The sequence below is a fragment of the Pempheris klunzingeri genome, chromosome 23 (assembly GCF_042242105.1).
Source record: "Pempheris klunzingeri isolate RE-2024b chromosome 23, fPemKlu1.hap1, whole genome shotgun sequence".
Lineage (NCBI taxonomy): Eukaryota > Metazoa > Chordata > Actinopteri > Acropomatiformes > Pempheridae > Pempheris > Pempheris klunzingeri.
The window spans coordinates 3198652-3220415 of record NC_092034.1 but is presented as its reverse complement, the minus strand read 5'-3'; the positions used below and the strand labels follow the sequence as shown (position 1 = coordinate 3220415).

The following is a 21764-nucleotide window of genomic DNA, read 5'->3' as shown; positions in this document are numbered from 1 at the left end:
GAGTGAAACCAAGATGGCCGACAGACAGCCAGAAACACCAGGTTGCTCATTTTTTTTTCTATAAGAAGAAACCCTTGTAGCTAAGAAACATATGGATCGATTGATTGATTGAAAAAAAACACTTGGTGACTGAGGTAAGGATCATAATTCATGCATGAAAGGCTTAAAATGTGAATCCTGCTCGACTGAAGTCCTTTAAGGTGGAATTTGATCCACGATGAGAGTTAAAAGCTCTTATAATCATCATCAGCAGCATGTGTCCCTGCTGCCCTCCAGCTTTAAAAGGTAAGCCTTCTTTGTCTGCATTTAAAAATATATAGTGTAATATAATATAAATATTTAGAATCAAAATGTCCACAGCCTTTTATAAGTGAGATCAGGTCACAGGCTGCTGGAGATCAGTGGAAAGGAAAGCGATTCTCTAGTCAAATGTTTTTTATTGCTATTTATGGCAGTGAAACTACTCTATGGCTATGGTTTGTTTATCATGTGCACAGTAAGAACACGGTGGAGACACTGAGCAGTGAAATTCTTACTTTGCTCGTTTCCCTCCACATAGACAAAAAAAATTATTATATTTATTACTATTATAAATCTATATTTTAAAAAAAAGAAGGCAATGTACAGGAGAATAATTTAAAAAAGGATAGTGCAAATATAATGTGCAAAAATATTCAAGTATTTCTGGGCTGCAGAGGTGATAATGCACAGTGTGGTTCACAGCTATATGGATTTATTTAAGAGTCTGATGGCCTGTGGAGAGAAGCTGGCTCATAGAATCACTGAGAGCAGAGCTAGAATAAAGGAAGAATCCAGAGATAACAGGATATATTCCATCCCATGCAAACAACAAGAGGAAAGGGAATATTAAAGAGGGAGGACAATAGAAACGCACGGTGGACTTTTGTAGAGGCGCACTTACAGTTAAAGGTAAATGAAAATGGAAAACTGTATTTATTCCCCTTCGACTCAGGGGAGCAAAAGGAAAATTTGGTGTGTTTTTACCGAAAGAGAAATCACGTGTCTGTGTTTATGCAACGTTTCCGGGAGGAGGTGAGGTAGTGGCTCCAACAGTCTGTAAAATCGTCCGCAGAGCTGCTGTCGCTATCAGCCGTCTGTCTGGAACTAAAATGGACCTGGAGCAGCTCGATTACGGTCTTTCACTCCCTCCTGTGATCCTCTGTGTCACCTGTTTGCTGGTTTTCCTGTCACCTGTTGAAGGTAAACTCGTGCCTTTTCTCTGTTCTAGTGTTTGTTTGCGGTTTTCAGTGAAAATAAGCTGTGATTTAAACTTGATGTCACGTAAATGTACCCCATCATCTGTCAGGGATCCTTCAGCTCTCAGCTCTGCACCATTTAACTCTAATTAACCCATAATTGGCAGATTAATCTCCTCAGTTTACACATAATGATTATTATAGATACAAACTGGCTGGATTCAGGTTGAATGGGACTTTAGTTTAATTTGCTTCATACCATATATCAACAGACCATTTCTCTCTATTCACAAGCAGAAATTCAGAACATCATCTGACAAGAATGAGAGATGTGCATGCAGATTTTAGTTCAAATGAATGTCACTGTATATTGAGGATAAAAAGCATACAGAGGTCCACATATGTAGTGGGACGTGACTGGTTTCTAATATTTGAAATCATTCAATATAGTTGATGAATCGACAAACTGTTATTTGGGGTCTGTTTTTATAATTCATTAACTGACTGAGTCATTTATTAAGAATTAAATTCCACCCATACTCTGACCAGTGTGTCTGATGTTTGGCTTTTTTCTGTTTTATATCATCTTCAACTGAATAACTTTGGGTTTTGGACCGCTGGTCTGACAAAAATAAATAAATCTAAATGCGTCACCTTGGATTCTGAGAAACTGGGATTGTGACATTTTTGTAAAAGATTAATCGAATGAAAACGATTGGAAGACAATCAATCATGTGAGTTACAGCTGTAATCTGACAAAAAGAACTGGCTGTTTAGCTCCACTGTGGTAAAGTTAACAGTATTCTGCTGGAAACTGGCCATGACTTTGTGGAAAGTTTCAGACTAACAATAGTGGAGCTGATACTTGATTTTTTTTTTGATCAAAGCACGTTTTAAATCTATCCTTCATTTCTCAGGTCAGCCTCAGGTAATTGGTTCACTTCAGCCAATCACGGCTTCTCCAGGTGACGACATCATCTTGCCGTGCCGCGTGGATCCTCCGCTGGACGTGGCGAGACTGACGGTGGAGTGGTCGAAGCCCGACCTTCAGCCTGACCCCGACGACCGTCTGAGCCGGGTCGACTATGTGCACCTTTACCGGGACAGACGTGAGGTCGTGGACATGAAGATCTCCTCGTACATGAGGAGGACGACGCTGTCCACATCTGGACTGAGGCGAGGCATCATTTCACTCAAGATCCTAAATGTGACGCTTGCAGATGCAGGAAGATACAAATGTTTTATCCCAAAGTTAAAGAGCCCAGTGCCGTTTTCAATTGTTCATCTTGTCATTGGTGAGTTTTTGTGATTATTGATAAGATTATTTACTCAACTCAACATTTTGTCTTGTGTATATGATGCCAAAATACAACATACATAGAAGATCAGTGACATCTTTCAAGAACGAGGATCATTTTTGTCGACAACTTATGTTGCTTTTGTTGTTAAATATGTTTTTCCAGAGTCAAATGTTTCTAAAACCTGGACAACAGAGACGCCGCTGCAAACCATTAGTCTTCAAACTCCTGATTCCAGGGATGAGACAGATACCAAAGGTGAGAAGTTACTAAACGTCTGTGAGGAGAGAAAAAGTTATATTTACAATTTCTGGTTGACAATTTTTCGGCAATAGCCAGTCTGCCCTTCCAGCGCTGGTTTAAAATTGCTGCACACACATAAGAGATTCACAGGAAATGATGCATGCATGTAATCCGGTGTAATCTGCTATACAACCCCCACATTTCCCACTGCTTCACATTAAAAGCGTTCACCTAGCGAAACACGAGAGGCTTTTATTGTGAAACACATTTTGTGCACTATGAAATCAGATTGCTGTTGCAAAAATATGTGTACAATTAAAAAAGATAGCAGCTCAACAGGTGTTGCTCTTCCACCACTAGTAACCAGCACCTGTGAAATCTTAGGATTCTAACTCATTTGCAGTATTGTTTCATAATTCGAGTGTGAAATCAACATTTTCTGGAAAAATCGCAGGTGGTGAAGTGGTTACTAAGGCAGAAGAAAGACAAGATTGAACACTACAGACAATGAAAGTTCAAGAACACATGCAACCCAAAGCAAAAGAAACAAATTCGATGCTCAGATGAAGCCAGAAATTCAAAAAGCATCAGCGAGCTGACTGGGTCTTTGTTAGAGTGAGGTCCAAAAAACACACTTTGACTGCCACATGAATGTTGGTGCTTTATTTTGATCAGACTTGACTCTGGCTCACATCCATCTCCTGTCTTTGTGCTTGTTCCTGTCAGGTAGTTGGTCCAGTTTGAGCAGACTGATCCCAGTTGTGCTTCCCTGTGTCGTTCTGGGGATCCTGGCTGTTGCCGTCGTAGCATATTTGATACTAAAGTGTCCAAAACGAGGAGTACGTAAGATGTATTTTCCTAATGGTCAAATTCTGGAAAATAAAGGGAACAAAACATATAATATTTGCCTGGAAACGGTTAATTTATTCATTTTTTTCTTTGTGCTGTCCCCCCAGCTTATAAAGGTACCGACAGTCTAGTTGTCTGCTTTTATAGCGTGGAAAGAGACGGACCACCGCCTGAAAATCCTTCAAGTTGAGAGTGGACATCTGGAGAGTTTAAGCAGGAAATGAGAGAGAGCCATCATTTGAACAATTTGCTCTCCGGATAGCTGTGCAAACACAGAGAAGCATTTCATCTGGATTTACATAGCTTTGCATTGGAGGCAAAGGTCTTTTGAATACTTTATCTCTCTTTGCCTGCAGATGTTTCCTTAATGCACACCCACTTATTTATTCTGTACTCAAGTTCAAATGCAAAGTGTCTGGGTGCCGGTCATTTACAGGCTGTGTAAGTTTTTAAAAGTCTTTCACTGCACATTTTTCTGAATGTAGCTGTTGTGTATATGTGAAATTCGTGAATTAAAAAGATGAGAATGTGTAGCAGTGCAATCTAATCCCATTGGGTTTATTTTTCATTATCAACAGTTTATCTGAAGCTCGTGAATGTGGGAACATGAACTCTTTGCCTTGGATTTAGATGCATAGTGTTATATTTTATTTATTTTATTGTTATACTTTACTTTTAAAAATCTTCCAATAAAAGCTGGTCTTTTATGTGGTTGATTGTTGCCTCTGTAATGAAAGATTAAACTGCCTTTGCACTTTAAATGCTGTTGTGATGTTTCTGTGCTGTGTGCGCAGAAATGATCTGTATAGTTATAGCATGCATTTGATTATTACATGTTTAAAAACCACCTGCTGTGTTACACTGCTCAATAAGTTTGCTCATCTTTTTAAATTATGCTTTAAGGATTAGGTTCTCAGTTTAACCTTAATTCATTTCTTGGATTAAATGGATTAAATCAAGTCCCAACACTGATGCTGGTTTTCTGGTTGGATCCTAATGCAGAAAAAAAACATTCCCCAGTGCTTTTATGAAATCTTTTGTTACTGTGAGAGTATTTTCAAACTAAAACAAAAAGGAAAAGTTGGAAAGTTTTTTTTTTTCTCCGTATTCAGAAGTATAACAACAAGATTGTTTTTCTGCCTCTGGTTGTTTATGTAAGTAGTCATCTGCTGGGGAAGAACCTGTCTCATCTGGAAACTTAGAACATTTGAGCAAATAAACTTGCAAATTTAGAGAGTATCTGTGTGGACAGACTGCTCAAAAGGCTTGTTGTTAGGTTGAGCTGACGTGTGGAAAGTTCATAGTAAAAACACCTGCAGACTACGCACCTAATTTACATATAGACAAGCCGTATCTATTCTCACTCTCTCACAGAAGTTAGTTTCTCTTCCCCTAAACTCGCTCACACAGAAGAAACGAGATGACGAGATGCAAATTTTTCTGTTGGAAGTCAATGTTCAAAGCTCCCATCAACTATTTTTGTCAGGCCAACTTACCGTGGTGCATAATGTGAAACAGTAGCCTGTATATCCCATGCACAACATCAACATCATGTATATCAACATCAAGACTGAATTCATTACTATTATCTATATAATTCATATTCATGTATAAATATGGGTTATGCCTTTAAATAAACTATATTCATACTATGTTTATGTAAGTATACTCCAGTAATATGTATGGAAATTCACATATTACAGCAGCAACAGAGGCAGGGGCAAGATAAACAATAATACAAAGAAATAGAATAAGCAACAAAATGATGATTTACACAGTGACTCACCTGGTACATTTGCTTTGCCCTTCAATAATGAAAAGCTAAATTTTCATTTTCAAAGAGTAGTAGTCACAGACACAAATAATCTAAAAAAGAAAAAAATATATTATATTATATTATATTAGTCGCTCACCCTTTGCTGACGTCATTTTCCCGGAAACGGTTCGGCTACTTTCGTGAATCACGTGATTTCCGATGTCAAAAACAAAACACACGGGCGAGGAAACGCTGTAATGAAGCCCGACCAAAAAGCTCGTTTACCACCGAAACTACAATGTGTAGCACACAGATTGGGCGGTGAACTAGCTAACGACACGGGAAACTAATGTTGTCTAGCTAACCAGCCCCTTTTGTTTGGCAACACCATGAATTTACGGGGACTCTTTCAGGACTTCAATCCCAGGTAACGTTAGCTACGACCTAGCATTTAAGCTAACTGTCTGTTTGTGGCGCTTCCGGGCGATAACATGCAGAAATCGTGTGTTTTCCATACATGTGAATATTATATACACCTATTTCTGGTTGCTGAACAGATCATCTTTAGATTTAATGTAACTGACTGCAGGAGGAATCACGAAAAGAAGGCAACAGGCTACACAAGGCCTGGCTAACATGCTAGCTAAGGTAACGAAGGGGATTTGCTAGTAGAAGCTATTTGGACTTGATTTCCAATTATCTTTACTGCAGCTGTTTAGTCAACTGCAAGCAATCACACTGGTGAGACAGGGTTTTTTTTAAAAGTAACACATGCAGCTATGGCTTCTCAATGATCCTTACAGGCCCCTCAACATGCAGGGCTCAAGGCTTCAGATATTAAAAAGTGGGAAATACTTTGCAAAAAAAAAAAAAAAAGTAAGGCACGTCATGGTAGTCTGGGCTGTGATGGAGGCCGACTACCAAAATCAGCCAAAAGTTGTACTAAATACACTAACTATCGGTTCTAACAATGATAAAGCAGCAAAAGTCAATCTAATGACAGTCATTCTGTTACTGCAGGTTGGGATTATTAGCAGTTTTGACTCTCACATTATACCATCCCCATCCCACTAAGGCCAGTTTTCCCAAGATCTTTTTCATCGTTTTCGAAAATATTTGCATTTTCCTGTTTTTATATGTCTTCACCTACAAGCATGGGTATTTCACTTACTCACATCCCATCTTTTTTTTTTTACATTGTTTCAAAGAAAAATCTTTATTGACTTAATGAGAGTTGCCTTCAATGTCTCTTAACTGTCAAAACTCTAAATAGGAAGGCACTCACAAAGGTACCTGAATGCACCTTACATTGGTGTCATCTGTCAGAGGTTTCTCTGTCTGTGCCCTGTTGCAGTAAGTTCCTGATCTACTCCTGCCTCCTGCTGTTCTCCGTGCTGCTGTCCTTGAGGCTGGATGGAGTCATCCAGTGGAGCTACTGGGCCGTGTTCACCCCGATATGGCTGTGGAAGCTGTTGGTCATCATTGGGGCCTCTGTGGGAACTGGAGTCTGGGCGCATAACCCCCAGTACAGGTAGGCTGTCTCGCACATGGATGCTTGTGGCCGAATGGTCGGCACTCAGGCTGCAATGGAGTGACTGTGGTTTATTCTCATTATGGCTACCGATGCTCCAAAAAAAAATGACGTGGGATTGCTGATGTGCACGCTAACAAGAGTGCGTCTCCAGCGGGGCGTTCAGTGGCTGCACAGCACTCTTAGTATGTGACTGGTGCTACTGATGTGCACGCTGACAGGCTGGTGCTTGGCTGCATGCTTGCCGGTTTTAGTCGACAGACAGAGACGCAGGACTTAAGGCGGATATTAGTGGCTGTGAAACACATGGAGGCCTGTCTATTTAACATTGTGTAATCTTTGACAAGAAGCAACAATATGTGAGCTGTTATATTGACCTCCTTTCAGTGAGAGGCTCTGAGTAGAATTGCCTCTGCAGCTGTGATCACCTGCTCAGGAGCCTCCATGTTATTATCTTGATCAGAGCCGCAGGTGGTAACCCACGGCAACACCTCCTAACAGCTAACATTTAAAGCTTATTTATGTAGCTTTAAAATCAGGATAAAGTAAGTAGTTATGCTGAATTCCTTTTTTAAAAAGAAGCTAAAACCACCATTACCACATACGGTGCTATAGAGCCACCGCCCTACCCACTAAATATCATCAGTGTAGTCATGGAGTCATTTTCTAATGTGTTAACTTTTGTTTATTCTCTCTTAGGGCTGAAGGGGAGACGTGTGTGGAGTTCAAAGCCATGCTGATCGCAGTGGGGCTCCACGTCCTGTTGCTGATGTTCGAGGTGTTGGTGTGTGACCGTGTGGCGAGAGGGAACTACTTCTGGCTCCTCGTCTTCATGCCCCTCTTCTTCGTGTCGCCCGTCTCTGTAGCAGCTTGCGTCTGGGGTTTTAGACACGACCGCTCCCTCGAGGTAAGGAAGCCGATGGCTTGTGAGGACACGCAGAGATCAGAGCAGGAGATCAATACAAACCCACAGCTGAACACATGTAACTGTTGGTCTGTGGTCGGAGAAGGTTCAAAAAGAAGCACTCTGTCAGTATGAACGCTGCCTGTATATGAGAACAGTTAACAGTAGGAGGTGAGTATTTTAATATGTTGCAGCACACAGTGTGTTTTCATGAAATGTTTTTTTTTTTGTGCTTGTGGGGAGATTAATTTGCAACAAAAGCCACCCATTACAATACGGCAGTGTATGATGCACTAGTCACAATAGACCGTAATCCAGCTTGTTCCTGATGCAAGACAACATGTCACAAAGTGAGCAGTTAGACGCCTGTTTCCCCGTCCATGTGTGGATGATACTTTCAAAAACTCCAAGGAGAGATGCTCGTTTAAATTGCATTTCTTTATATATTTTTCTAAGTATTTGTGAGAGAAAATGATCACGACTGCTGCTGTTGTCAGAGATGGGGACGGTGCTGAGCTCTTGTCTCGCCTCTTGCTCTCCTCAGCTGGAGGTGTTGTGTTCAGTTAACATTCTTCAGTTCATCTTCATCGCTCTGAGGCTGGACAGGATCATCAGCTGGCCTTGGCTGGTGAGTTACACCGACCCAAAATAGATCAGACGTCAGCTGTTGTCTGTTTGCTTTCGTGCTTTCACAGTATGGGATGCTACCTGACTGATTCCTTAGCTGTGTGCTGAAATCTAAGGCCACTATTGAGGATATTGTCCACATTTCCACATACAACTATTAAGTCTTACCCTTCGTCTTCGTTAATCATACCTGTGTGTGTGTGTGTGTGTGTGTGTGTGTGTGCTGCAGGTAGTGTGTGTCCCACTATGGATCCTGATGTCCTTCCTGTGCCTTGTTGTCCTCTACTACATCATCTGGTCCGTCCTCTTCCTCCGCTCCATTGACATCATTGCCGAGCAACGGCGAACTCACATCACTATGGCAATCAGCTGGATGACCATTGTCGTGCCCCTTCTCACCTTTGAGGTGAGTTTTAACTTCTCATACGTAGTTATTGTTCTGCATTCTCAGTTACACCGTTAAATATCTGAGCACACTTTTATAGAAACGTCTCTTGTAAGGTTAAAATAGTTAACACCGCTTAACATTTGATGTATTGAATTTTATATAATCAAACCTCTGCAAAACAATTAATTTTAATAAATAGAATGGATTAATAAAAGAAAGAATGGATCATAAAAAACGGAATAGTTTGTAACTATAGTCTTGTTTGAAATGCATATCTGTAGTGAATACACTGCTACATGTCTTCACAGCAACATTTTAGACATTTTGTCAAAACTAAAATGACATTTTCTTTCTTTAAAATCAGTTTGACTATCTTTAAAGTCCAGACACACCAATTAAATAATCCCCTTTGTAGCGTCTCACTAAATTCAGCAGGACAGTTGGATTCGCCTGCCCTCTGCTGGCCCAAACTGTGTGCAACCCTTTTAAAAATCAGTTTGAGCTGCATACAGCATGTCAGAGTAACATAATATGCAGACCAGACGGCTCGGTCTAATACAAGACATGAGCGTCATCAAAAAAATAGAAGCTCAAATGTTCATTTCCTTTTGTGTTTTATCAGAAAAAAATAGATCTATTTGCATGTAAAGGTTTTTAATGAATTGTAAATTAATTTTTGCAGCTACAATAATCCGGTTTCATTTGAGGGGTCTCATATTTCTGGAGCTTAAAGCCTCTATTGTCTTGAATCATTTAATGCATCTAGAAAACCCTGTGTAACACCACGACATTTTACACATACACATATGTGTGTGCATATATATATTTATATACACATCATTGCACAAATATGTTCTCTGCTACTGTGACAGCCTCTGACTTGTATTCAACATTCATGCGTCTCTTCAGATCCTTCTGGTGCACAAGCTGGACGGCCACAACAGCCTGAGCTACGTGTGTGTGTTTGTCCCGCTCTGGCTCTCCCTGCTCACACTCATGGCCACCACGTTTGGTCAGAAGGGAGGGAACCACTGTGAGTATTCAAAGCCAGTACTGAGAATAATATTAATAAAAATAATATTACTTTATGAGACGCCATTTGTGTTACACTTCTCTAAATGAAATGTAGCGCATAAAGAGATCAAAGTAGAATTAATTATATAAAATGGAAGATGAAACTAATTGAAAATAAAACTAATAAAGTGAAAATCGTAAAAGCAAGTAAAATAAAAACCTCTATGGAAGAATGGCGGTGCATAGTTCGATGTAAAGTACAAAACAGTCATGATTTAGAAATATTTAGTGAGCTAGTTTCCCTGATATCTGTAGGTAAGGTGCTCCAGTTTGAGGGTGGAAATGATAACGGCTGCGTCTCCGATTTTTCCTTTGGCCTTTTAATGCTTTTTGTATAACTGTCCCATATCATAGCTTTTTGTTAAATCCTGCCATCTACAGAAAAATCCCACTGTGGGACTGATGAAGGAATATTCTTTTGAAGAATATCTGAAGCTGCCAATGTTTCACAACTCTTCAGCTTTTAGTCATTTATACTTCCTCTGTCAGTGCTAGGGTACCAATTAACAATTATTTATTGTTAATTGATCTACATTCATTAGTCTGTAAAAGTGAAAAATGCTCTTTTCAGGTTCCTTTAGTGCAAGCTGACGTCTTCTGAAGATAATCAGTGTAATATCACTGAAAAGAGGAAAAAGCAGCAATTTCTCAGTTTTGCATGATTACATGCAAGTTACATGATTGTCAAAATGATTTTCTTTTAAACTAGTTGATCTTTTTTTTGTGTCTGGTTAACAGTATAAACCCCAGATATTCAGTTCACTCTCAGGTACGACAAAGAAAAACAGTAATTCCTCACATTTTATAGGGCAAAGTCAGCAAATGGTGACATTTTCTTAAGAATGACAACTAATTATTTGATTATTTAAGAAAAAAAAGTACCGCCATTTAACTTGTTAATTTATTGACTTCATTGTTACCTTGATGTTCCCACAGGGTGGTTCGGCATCCGTAAGGACTTCTGCCACTTCCTGTTGGAGCTCCTCCCCTTCCTGCGAGAGTACGGGAACGTGTCGTACGATCTCCAACGCAGCGAGGACCCGGAGGCGACCGAGGATCTGCCGGTCCCCGAGCCGCCACCGAAGATCGCCCCCATGTTCCACAAGAAAACGGGCGTGGTGATCACGCAGAGCCCTGGGAAATACTTCGTCCCACCACCTAAACTGTGCATCGACATGCCCGACTAACTGTACCCAAGCGGCGGGGACTGCTGTACTGAGGCGTTCAAATCATGAAGCCGAAACAGCAGACGACACGGTTTGGTTTTTATCTGCTGTCCTGAAGGATTTGGTCCCCTCACCTAAACTCTGCATCAGCATAGCTGGCACGGGTGATGCATCATAGCCAAAAGCGTGGTGGATAATTAATGGATCCAGAATCCTCACATTGGTTTCACCGGCTGTTTCGAAGTAAAGAATCCCCTGCCTGACTCAGTCGAGGATTGAATCGTGGAGCCAAACAAAATGACTTTGTTTTCACCTGTAGGTGAAGTTTGACCGTGTTGCTTCCTCCCAATTTTATCCACTGTGAGGATGGAGATTTTTGGGGAAACTGACAACCGAAGTGTCTCAGATGAGACAAAACAGAAGAGCTGGATCCGCGTGGACTTGAATATTTGACTCTGTAACAGTAGATCTTTGCTTTAGGTTTGAAGAGTGTCTGAATCAAAGACGGCGCTTGTCTTGCTTCGTGATGGGGACCAGGGGGGAAGACTCTCTAGCTTGAATTTGGGATCAGTGTACCCATATCGCTCCTGTTCTCACTTATGACCATGCACATGGAGAAAACAAGTCGGGTGGGGTTAAAGGAAGAGTTCCAGTTGTTTTTCAGGTCCGTCTCACACACACATGTATACTGAAAGAGTTAGCTGTGAGCACTCCTCGTGGCCATGCTGGCTGTGGAGTGATCCCTACTTAACTGGATTACTATTTAAGAGATGGGGGGGGACAAGATCCACAGTTCTTATGTTTAAAAATCCATTCAAAAGTGCAGCCAAAGGTCTTTAGCCTTGTAAGTATGATTTCACCCTTGGGTGTTTTAGCAGACAGTGTTTGCACATGAAGCCGTGTGGAATATTGTAACACAAAGAGGGAATTTTCTCCTAAAAAGTAGGGCAGTAGTCAACCAAAGAAAATATTGGTCAACTGAAATAGTACTTACCAATAAAGCAGATGAATATTTAACTACAAAGCTGATAAGCAATCCAGTGCCAGTCCTCCACTAGTAGTGAATTACAGTTTCGCAGCACAATAAAGACATAATACTGGATGAAGAAGGCTTTTTTCCTCAGTGGAAGTGACACCAGAGAATTTGGGCGGCCGACACCGTATCAACAGACCGATTGACCAGAAGGTTTCAGCCCAAATAAAAAGATTAATCTCTGAAAATAGCAACTGTGTTTGTCTACATTAGACTGCTGACGCCTCTTGTTAGCTTAACACAGCAAGAAACTTTGGATTTTGTCTCCCATCTCTTACACTAGAGTCAGAAATTGATCTCTTCACAGAAGAAATGTTACAGGGATTCTTCTAACGCACATATACCACAAGAGGATTGTTTTAAGATGGATCTGAAAAAAAATCGGAACCCTTTCTTTTAGAAAGAGAACAATGGAAATGGCACTTTGTTTTACCTGTTCCAAGACGAGTCGGACCTGTCACTTTTCTTTTGTATTCCTATTTTTTTTTTTTTTTTTTTTTTGTAAATAACAGAAGTTGTTAAGTTAGGGACCAGAGTGGAGACGGCAGGGTTAAAGGTTATAGAGGCAGATCTGGAAAAAAGGAAACAAAAAAAAAAACAGCATTTACAAACAATAATTCACTTCTGTATGTTTGTAACTTGGGGTATCATCTGTGCAAATGATCAAGAGTTACTGTTTTAATCAAGACGGCCTCAAACAAGTTGGTGTCCACTGAATAAGATTCTCATTTGACTTTTTGGTTTGTCCAAAATGTTCACCTCAACATGTAATTAAATAAATACAGTTTTAGACAGTCCCAGTAATAGATGGTGTATTTTGGGGCCGTGTTTTGCCTGCAGCTTTGATATGTGTGCAGAAATCCGACACAAATTGGCTTCAACTAATTTCAAATCCTCTTTTATCCTCACCTGATTCCTGTGACTGCCTGTTAGCCTGTGCACAGTATCAGGTTTCCTCAAAAAACAATCACCCTCATCTCTTATTTTGTTGGACAACCTGATTGCTGGAGTGCCCATCATGCTGTGTGTACATTTCCTTTTCTACATATTGTCTTTTTTTCCATTAAATTGGTCTGATTTACTTATTATTCTCCCTTGATGCTGCAAGAAGAGCGACCCGGTTTTCCTCTGGTGACAGCTGATGGATTCCCAGTACTCACCAGAGGCCTCCGCTGTTTTGTCCATGTATTTAATTTAGAATTAAAACGAGAAGTTCCACCCGTGAGCTGCAAGAGTTCCTGCACTGAATTGTGGTCTGTTGATGCTATAAATCAGCATCTCTGCCTCTTTGATAATTAGCTGAATTATACCCACATGAGAGGGAGGGATTCTGTGACACTAAAATCTGACTTTCATTGCTTCAGTTATTTTTTCTCAGCTTCAGCTTGACAAGAAATACTTGACATGCTTTACAGAGAATATGAAGAAATACTCACAGTAATTGGTGGCTGCTGTGAATTTCCTATGCAGGGTTGTAAGCCTCATTCCAGCTTCTGCAAAGTGAGCATAAGTGAATAAATGTATCAGAATGGGACATTGGTGATTAATTAGATTCTTGAATTTCTCTATATTTTTGATGACCATGCCCATTTTTATTTTATTTTTTTTTTTTTACAGCCCAGACATCTACTTGTTTCTATTCATTTCAAGGATGATATGAAAATGATTTGAGCAAATTGTCCCAATAAACATCAAGTCTACTTTCAGTTTGTCTTCGTCGCTCTGTCATTGCATGGTGGGTGTGTGGAGGGAGTGTCTGTCCTGCATTATCTCCTAACACTGCAAGTTGGACAAACATTGATGCACACTTGATATTAATCATGGTGATCACAACTTAAACAAGTTAGCTAGCTAAATAGCTAACTAATACATTTTTATATTTTATATTTATTATATGGTGTATTTTTTGGTAAACTGGTTAGCTATGATGTGATATTTACATGGTGTCTAGATTGAGCTAAAATGTGCAAAAGCACATGATGGTCCTTTGAAACTTTTTATGAATAAATAGTGCTAAAGGTGTCCTCTCTCTTTCTCTCTCTCTTTTATTTTATAGACTTTGGTCTTACCTGCTACCTTGCTTCTCTTTGACATGACGATCAGGGGAGAGTGCGAACGCAGTCGCCCACTACCAGAAATTTTGCAGTCGAGATTCCCACATTTGGGAAACAACATGCAACTTTATTCAATTCAGTATAGTGTGACTGTATTTATATAATTTACAGCGCAATGAATGCAAAAGTACCTACCTCTTCCAGTCAGCTGTCAACAACCCTAGTGCTACCGCTGTGACGGTTGATGTTGTTAGATGGCCCGATAGTGTGTGAATTCCAAAACCTGTGCAGCTCATCATCCTCTGAAGACATTTTACAGACTATAATACACACCGTTGCCCATAAAGTTGGAATAAAACGTTTTTTACCTCTTCTCATGAAATGATTGTGATAATGTGATTTATTCTTGATACATTAAGTGTATATCTTCTCAACTTTATTGATCAAAATCTTCCAAACACATCACAGTGAAACTTAAACCACAATTAACCTTTGCAAACTGTGTATTCAGTCTTTAACTAAATTGGGGGTATTGATGCATAATCCGAAATGTTTTGTTTATTAATGGGTGACAGTTGAAATAGCATTCAGATACCCAATGCATTTCAATTATGTGTTGTCGCAATTCACATAGTTCCCTTTATCTCTCTTTCTCTGTCTCAGACACACGAGTGTCACTGCACCACTGTATCAGCTGAACCAACCACCAATTTCTTTATGCACACAAACCACCACAACAGATTCTTTAACAAGGCTTTATTGATGACTTCTATGCACCAAGTACTGCATAAATGAAAGTAAAACCCAACATGCATAAATGATTAAGGATAAACATAAATGAATACATGAATGATAAAATCAAAATGGCAGATAACTAATTGATTGGTTTAAACAGGATTTTGCAAAAACCTTCCTAGACTATAGGAAAGGGAACACAGCTGTGTATATGTGGTCAATAACAGACAAGCGGCCAACTAGCTATTGTTGTATTAAATGCAGTTTACACTCAAACATTAACCTGACACATGACATGTTAATTATGGCGCCACGTGTTTGAGGTCAACACACTACAGGTATGTCAGTTACGTCGCCTACAAACATTTCGGCCTGGCATTGTAGTTTCAGTTACTTCCAAGACAATTCTGGCCCGGCGCTGTAAACTCTCCATGAAGGCCTCACGCATGTACTCAGCTGAAGTGTCAAGAGGAACTATAATCTGTGCCAGAGTGGTGGATTGTCCGCTACGGCGTGGCACGTTCCACTGGATCTGCAGGTTGTAATACTGCTGATTATTCCTGTTAATCAATCCCTGTAGGTCAATGCGAAGGTTATCTGATGTGATCAAGTTGGATCTGCCCTGGTTGCCTAAGCCCTGGTTGTCCCACTGGTTTATTAAATCTAATGCTTCGGTGCGTAACCTATTGTTAGGTTCTAATATCTGTCGCTGAGCATCTTCTGCTGTGAAAGTGGTCACTCTTCTCTGGTTGTTGTCCTCCTTAGTACAGATCACCTGTCTTGCGTTAGGTTTTCTATTGGGCTGCCGTTTGCTGCGCCGTGGCTCAGAATACCTGCATTCTCCAGGAAGGATAACTCCACAGTAACCATAGCTGTCTTTTGTGAAGCACCAGTTGTAGCTGTAGCCATGGGTTTCACACTTGTGATCTGGGCGACAGTCCTCACCTTTGTAGGTGACGTCTGGTAGAGGTGAGCAGTAGTCCCAGCCATTTTGAGTGTGGCACCAGAAGTATTCTTTAGACTTATCATACTGACATTCATCAATGCATTCTTTGAGCTCATAAGTTTGATGAATCATTGCCTTTGGCTCCACTCGTCCACAGTAGTCCCAGCCTCCTCCCTCCAAGTAACACCAGAAGAACTTTTGTCCACTTTTGTCACAGGGATAATCACTGTGACAGACTTGGCCTTTAGAAGCAACATTCTTTCTTGTTGAGCAGTAATCCCACCCCATGTTGGTGTGGCACCAGTTGGACTCAGAACCTCGCTTTTCACAGCCATCATAACACGGAACATCATACTCGGAGGCGTAATGCAGTGAGTCCTCTACCACATCTCCACAGTATCCCCAGTTTGCCGCTGTTTGACACCAGTAGTAGCCATAGCCATGCTTCTGACAGCAGTCAATGCACTCGTATCCGCGGTAGTCCACGTTCTTCTTAGGCGAGCAGTATTGCAGTGCTACTGTGCCGTCTGTCTTGAGTACTGTGCACTGGTACTCGGTGCCATGAACCTGACAGTCGCCAGAGCATTTTGTCCCAAGGTGGCTGAAGTGCATTTGTCCAGAGATGGGCCATGGTGAGAAGAATAGGATCCAAGTGAGTGACAGTGTGAAGAGTCTCCTTTGATTTGCCATTTCAGGTTTGGACTGGGGAGAGGATAGGAGAGGAAAAAGAAGAGAACAATATGAGAGTTAAATAAGACTCCACTGGGATTTTCTACATGTTTTGTACAGAAAAGTGCCTCATTTTATCCTGCACTTATTTATTGGTGCCTTTTTTCTTTCTGTTGGACTCACCATAAGTGATGCATGCTTGAAATTGTGCCTTCTTCAAATCACAATTTTATTTTTTCTAATTGAGGTGTAAAGTATGACGGAGAAATAAGCAGCATCAGTCAAGCAGTTTTGAGCTCTGACTTTTACTGACCATAACCAAGTTACCAAAAAAAACTATTCCACAACTCTTACAAGAAAATCATGCGAGGAGAGCGGAAATGAGGAAATATTTTGGTAAAGAAATGTCTGTCAAGCTTTATCCAGTCAATGTGTATGTCTATGTTTTTTTATTGAGAGTTAAGCCTCCCAGTTCTCCCACAATATGATTAACAATACTTTTAGGGTCACTAAAGCAAAGTAGCCAGGTTTTGGGTGCATGATGACAGTGAAGTTTGCCTGGCATCTTTTGATTCATTTGCTAGTGTTTACTTAGTTTTGTTTAAGACACAATTTAAACATGTCAGTCCTGTAAGTTTGTGAGGGTAACCTCCCCAATCACAGATAATAATAAGTAGTGAAGTGAGGGAGTAGTTGGGGATGGAGTTAACCAGCTGTTGTTGCAGCCCATTAACTGCCTGTGAGAGTGGATTTTATTGTGCTCCTTGATTTTAGTGGTGCCATCATTCAAAAAGCATATCGTCTTGGACTGTTTTCTGTGTATGACACATGATTTTAAAGCTTTACAATCCGCACTTTAATAATATGTAATGAAATGCATGAAAGATAACTTTGCCCTGCTTGAGGACAAAAACACCAGCTCCTGTCACATATGCATTTTATTTACACGTCCTTATTTGAACCCACCGCGTAAAGGAACCTTTGCTTTGGCAAATATCTCAGGGAATACAGACTGTGAGTGTCAAAACATGGCAGCATTTATGCTTAAGCTTCTTGCTTTTATTTCTTATCTTGCTGTCTTTGTAGCTTGTGTCCCCTGGAGAGGTAGGGCAGTCAGTGAGTAGCAATGTTTAGTGCATGGGCGCTCAGAGGTTTGAGGACGTTTCCTCAAGAATCAATGCTCTTTTCTACACTTCAAGTAGCCTGAAGTAAGAGCTGTATTCAAACATAGAGATCACAATAGAGAGAAAAAGCGTGCATCTTAAGATAAAGTGTGCACTTTTAGAAAAATAAAAGTTTGAGATTCCCTTATTCTTCTTTTTTGTTGAAACTCAATTTCCCATCTTAACAGTATCAGACAGTTTTTATAATAAACAATGTTAGTATTTCGTAACAACACATCGACCTGACGATGTGACGGGGAGGGTGCTGAAGGACTGCGCTGACCAGCTAGCTGGGGTTTTCACCAGCATCTTCAACCAGTCCCTCACCCAGTGCTCCATCCCACCCTGCTTAAAGTCCTCCACCATCATCCCTCTGCCAAAAAAGAACAGCATCAGCAGCCTCAACGACTACCGGCCAGTGGCACTCACCCCCATCATAATGAAGTGCTTCGAGAAACTGGTACGGAGTCACATCACCTCATTCCTGCCACCCACACTCGACCCCCACCAGTTTGCCTACAGAGCCAACCGGTCTACGGAGGACGCCATCGCCACTGCTCTGCACACCACGCTGACTCATGTGGAACAGCGAGGGAGCTACGCGAGGCTGCTCTTCCTGGACTTCAGTTCGGCTTTTAACACCATCATTCCGAGCAGACTGGTGAGCAAGCTGGGGGACCTGGGTCTGTCCCACAACATCTGCTGTTGGGTCATGGACTTCCTGACGGACCGCTCCCAGAGGGTGAGAGTAGGACCCCACCTGTCCTCAGCACTGAGCACCAGCGCCGGCTCCCCACAGGGCTGTGTGCTAAGCCCCCTACTCTACACCCTCTACACCCACAACTGCACCTCCACCCACCCGAACAACACCATCATCAAGTTCGCGGATGACACCACGGTGGTGGGTCTCATCTCCGGAGGAGACGAGACAGCTTACAGGGTGGAGGTGGAGCGACTGTCAGTCTGGTGCACCACCAACAACCTCATCCTGAACACCTCCAAGTCGAAGGAACTGATTGTCGACTTCAGGAGGTGTAAACCGGACATTCAGCCCATCACCATAAACGGGGACAGGGTGGAGATGGTGCCAGACTTCAGGTTCCAGGGCACCTACATCGGTGAAAACCTGACCTGGACTGCTAACTCTACAGCGATCCTGAAGAAGGCCCAACAGAGACTCTACTTCCGGAGGATTCTCAGGAAGAACAACCTAAGATCTGAGCTCTTGGTGTCCTTCTACCGCTGCTCGGTGGAGTCGGTGCTGAGCCACGGCATCTCGCTGTGGTTCTCCAGCTGCACTGCAGCAGAGAGGAAGCAGCTCCAGAGGGTCATAAACACCGCCCAGAGACTGACTGGCTGCCCTCTTCCATCTCTGGAGGACATCTACAGCACCCACTGCCTCAGGAGAGCCCACAGCATCATCAGGGACTCCTCACACCCCGGACACTACCTCTTCCAACTCCTTCCCTCAGGCAGACGTTTCAGGGCAATAAAGTCTAGCACCAACAGACTAAAGAACAGCTTCTACCCCAGAGCTGTCATTGCCCTAAATAACAACAATACAACCTGAACAATACAAAACACCAAAATACAACCAACCCAAGAAATGTGAACCTATTTATATTTTTGTATATATTTTCTTATATATATTCTTTGAACATACCTTTTTTTCTTCAAAATCCAATGTTAATACCCCCCCAGTACAGTTTTTGCACTAAAGTTTATTCCGTCGTTCTTTTGCACTATTCTGTATTTTGCACCTTCCGTTGTTTGCACTGTCCATGAGAGCTGCTGTTTCTCATTTCAATTTCGTTGTGCTTCTTGCACAATGACAATAAAAGAATTCTGATTCTGACAACAACTACAAGACTACTTATTTATATATATACAGGGTTCACAAAAAGTTAGGGATATTCGACTTTCAGGTGAAATTTATGGAAAATGTAAAAAGTTAATGCTACAGTGATATTATATCATGAAAGTAGGGCATTTAAGTAGAAGCATGCAATGGTAGTTTCTTCATCTTAAACAATTTGTTGAAAGAAAATCTAACAACAGTGGAGGGTAAATGTAAAATTGGGATGTGGCCAAAGGACGTCCACTCCTCTCCTTTCTGTGACTCTTCCAGTCTCTCTGTATCACTGTTCCAACCTCCTGATGACACTCTGTGACCCTCTAAGCTCAGTGGACACTTCTGTCTGAGGACCTGTTTGAAGCCTCCAGTGTTGAGGTGCTGCTGATCAATAGTTAGGTGTCGTCTTGGTCTCATGATGTCAGAATGTGAACAGCAGGATGAGGAGGACTGTTTAAATACCAATTCTAACTGAAGCAGGAAATGTATTGGTGGTGGTTCATCCTGAAATTTCACCTAAAAGCCGAATATCCCTAACTTTTTGTGAGTAGTGTATATATTCAACTTCAAACTGAACCTTGTGTCTAAAAAAGCAGCCTTATTTCACTCCCATACCAGCACAAACTTGTCTCCTGACAGTCAAATGCTTTATAAAAATCAACTAAAAAGCAAAAGATGGACTCGTAGAAATCATTTTAAATTATTTAACAAAGTTAAGATTGTGTACTTACAATGGAAACGTGTCTGCTCCTCTGAATATGATATGTTGGGACCCCTCTGATATGTTGTTGCTGAGTGTCTGAGAGAGAAACGCCCCTCAGATCTTTGCTCATTTCTTGGAAGTGAAACTACTCTTGCCTGGCACTGGAGAAGCCTTTATGATCGTGAGAAAAAAGGTTGATACGGACGTAGAAAAGTTATGTTGATCATTCTTCTTCTACAGAGAGTTGAATGTGTGCTCTGATAGTTAACTCCTTAATGACTGACAGAACATTGAGTTTTATGGCAACAACAACAAATTCAGCAATTCTTCGTTCACTTTCAGTTCTAAAGACTAGGTTTCTGGGAAATAGTCTCGCTTTTTTTTTTAGACTGCATTCAATTCATTGTGGACTTGTCTTCCTTCATTTTTATAAACATTTTAATCTATTTAATAATGGTTAAACTATCAAAACAATAATAAAACAGCTCACAGCATGCTTATAATGTATTATGCTTGTGCCATGAGCTACCATGTCAAATCACAGTTTATCAATTCTTTAACTCAAGTCTATCTACTTGTCTACTATCTACATATTTCAATAAATGTTAGAGGATAGAATAAGAAAAAACAAATATTTCTCTGGTGAAGAATAGTCTCAAATTTCCTGTAGATTATCCAGAGCAGCTGGCGTCCTGTGGGACCCCAAAGCAGATGCTGAGGGAGTGGCGGAAGAGGATCATTTGGCTGGATCCTACCGATCCTACCGACTAATGTTTATTCAGGACATTTTTCCAACAAAACAAGTTTTGTGTAAAAACTACTTTTCTGCTCAAAACACATCCCTCTTTCTGATGTTTTTGTGTGGGTCCAAGTAGGAGAGTTTAATATGTGTAGTGCGAGTGACAGTGTGAAGAGTCTCCTTTGATTTGCCATTTCAGCTGTGGACTGGAGAGAGGATAGTAGAGGAGAAAGAAGAGAACAATATGAGTTTTAAATAAGACACTGTATTCAGTCTGTGAGTTTCATGCTCCACTGGGATTTTCTGCATGTTTTGTACAGAAAAGTGCCTAATTTGAATCTGCACTTGTCGTATCTTCTCTGATGATGATGATATGCAGTTGATGAAAGGAAACTTCCGCTGACAAAGACTTAGTGAATAAAATAGGTTTATTGCAAAAAGGTCAGTTGTCTAACAGGCACCATGGAAGCCTGGGAAGACGTTCAGCCAATTCTAGGAACAGACAGTGTAACCCCCGGCTGAATCTGCTGTCTCTCTGTCCTCGTCTTCCTCGAGCCACCTCTCTGGTCACTTCTTATACCCCCTTTGACCATACATCCCAACATCTGGTTTTCATCCATATAACAGTTCTATTCTTTGTTTTAGGGGTACATGGATATATTAGAAGGACACCATCCCCCAGTATCTAGTAAGGGGGAGCAAAGGTCAGATCTCCACTGCCCAGGTCAAGCAATTCCCAGTCTCTCTGTCTCCAGATAATCGATCACAGATCCAAAACAGAGAAACACTGACCACTACCAACATCATATGCCCTAAA

At 41.1% G+C, this 21764-nt stretch overlaps 3 protein-coding genes across 3 annotated transcripts; 2 read left to right on the top strand and 1 right to left on the bottom strand.

The window, feature by feature from the left end:
* The first annotated feature begins 247 nt into the window (after positions 1-247).
* On the top strand, positions 248-4499 carry LOC139222988 (myelin-oligodendrocyte glycoprotein-like). Its single transcript, XM_070854909.1, has 6 exons — positions 248-285; positions 1094-1221; positions 2135-2512; positions 2681-2773; positions 3485-3597; positions 3715-4499. The coding sequence occupies exons 2-6, from the start codon at positions 1131-1133 to the stop codon at positions 3736-3738; spliced, it is 699 nt and encodes a 232-aa protein (XP_070711010.1). The 5' UTR covers positions 248-285; positions 1094-1130; the 3' UTR covers positions 3739-4499.
* A 1093-nt stretch (positions 4500-5592) lies between these two features.
* On the top strand, positions 5593-13778 carry tmem185 (transmembrane protein 185). The gene is made up of 7 exons (XM_070855098.1): positions 5593-5790; positions 6718-6894; positions 7594-7801; positions 8343-8426; positions 8655-8831; positions 9723-9846; positions 10824-13778. Exons 1-7 carry the CDS (start codon positions 5753-5755, stop codon positions 11072-11074), a joined length of 1059 nt encoding a protein of 352 aa, XP_070711199.1. The 5' UTR covers positions 5593-5752; the 3' UTR covers positions 11075-13778.
* Positions 13779-14881: 1103 nt separating this feature from the next.
* LOC139222856 (uncharacterized) lies at positions 14882-20279 on the bottom strand. Its single transcript, XM_070854747.1, has 2 exons — positions 20237-20279; positions 14882-16523 (listed from the first exon to the last, which is right to left on the bottom strand). Exon 2 carries the CDS (start codon positions 16509-16511, stop codon positions 15219-15221), a length of 1293 nt encoding a protein of 430 aa, XP_070710848.1. The 5' UTR covers positions 16512-16523; positions 20237-20279; the 3' UTR covers positions 14882-15218.
* Positions 20280-21764: the final 1485 nt, after the last annotated feature.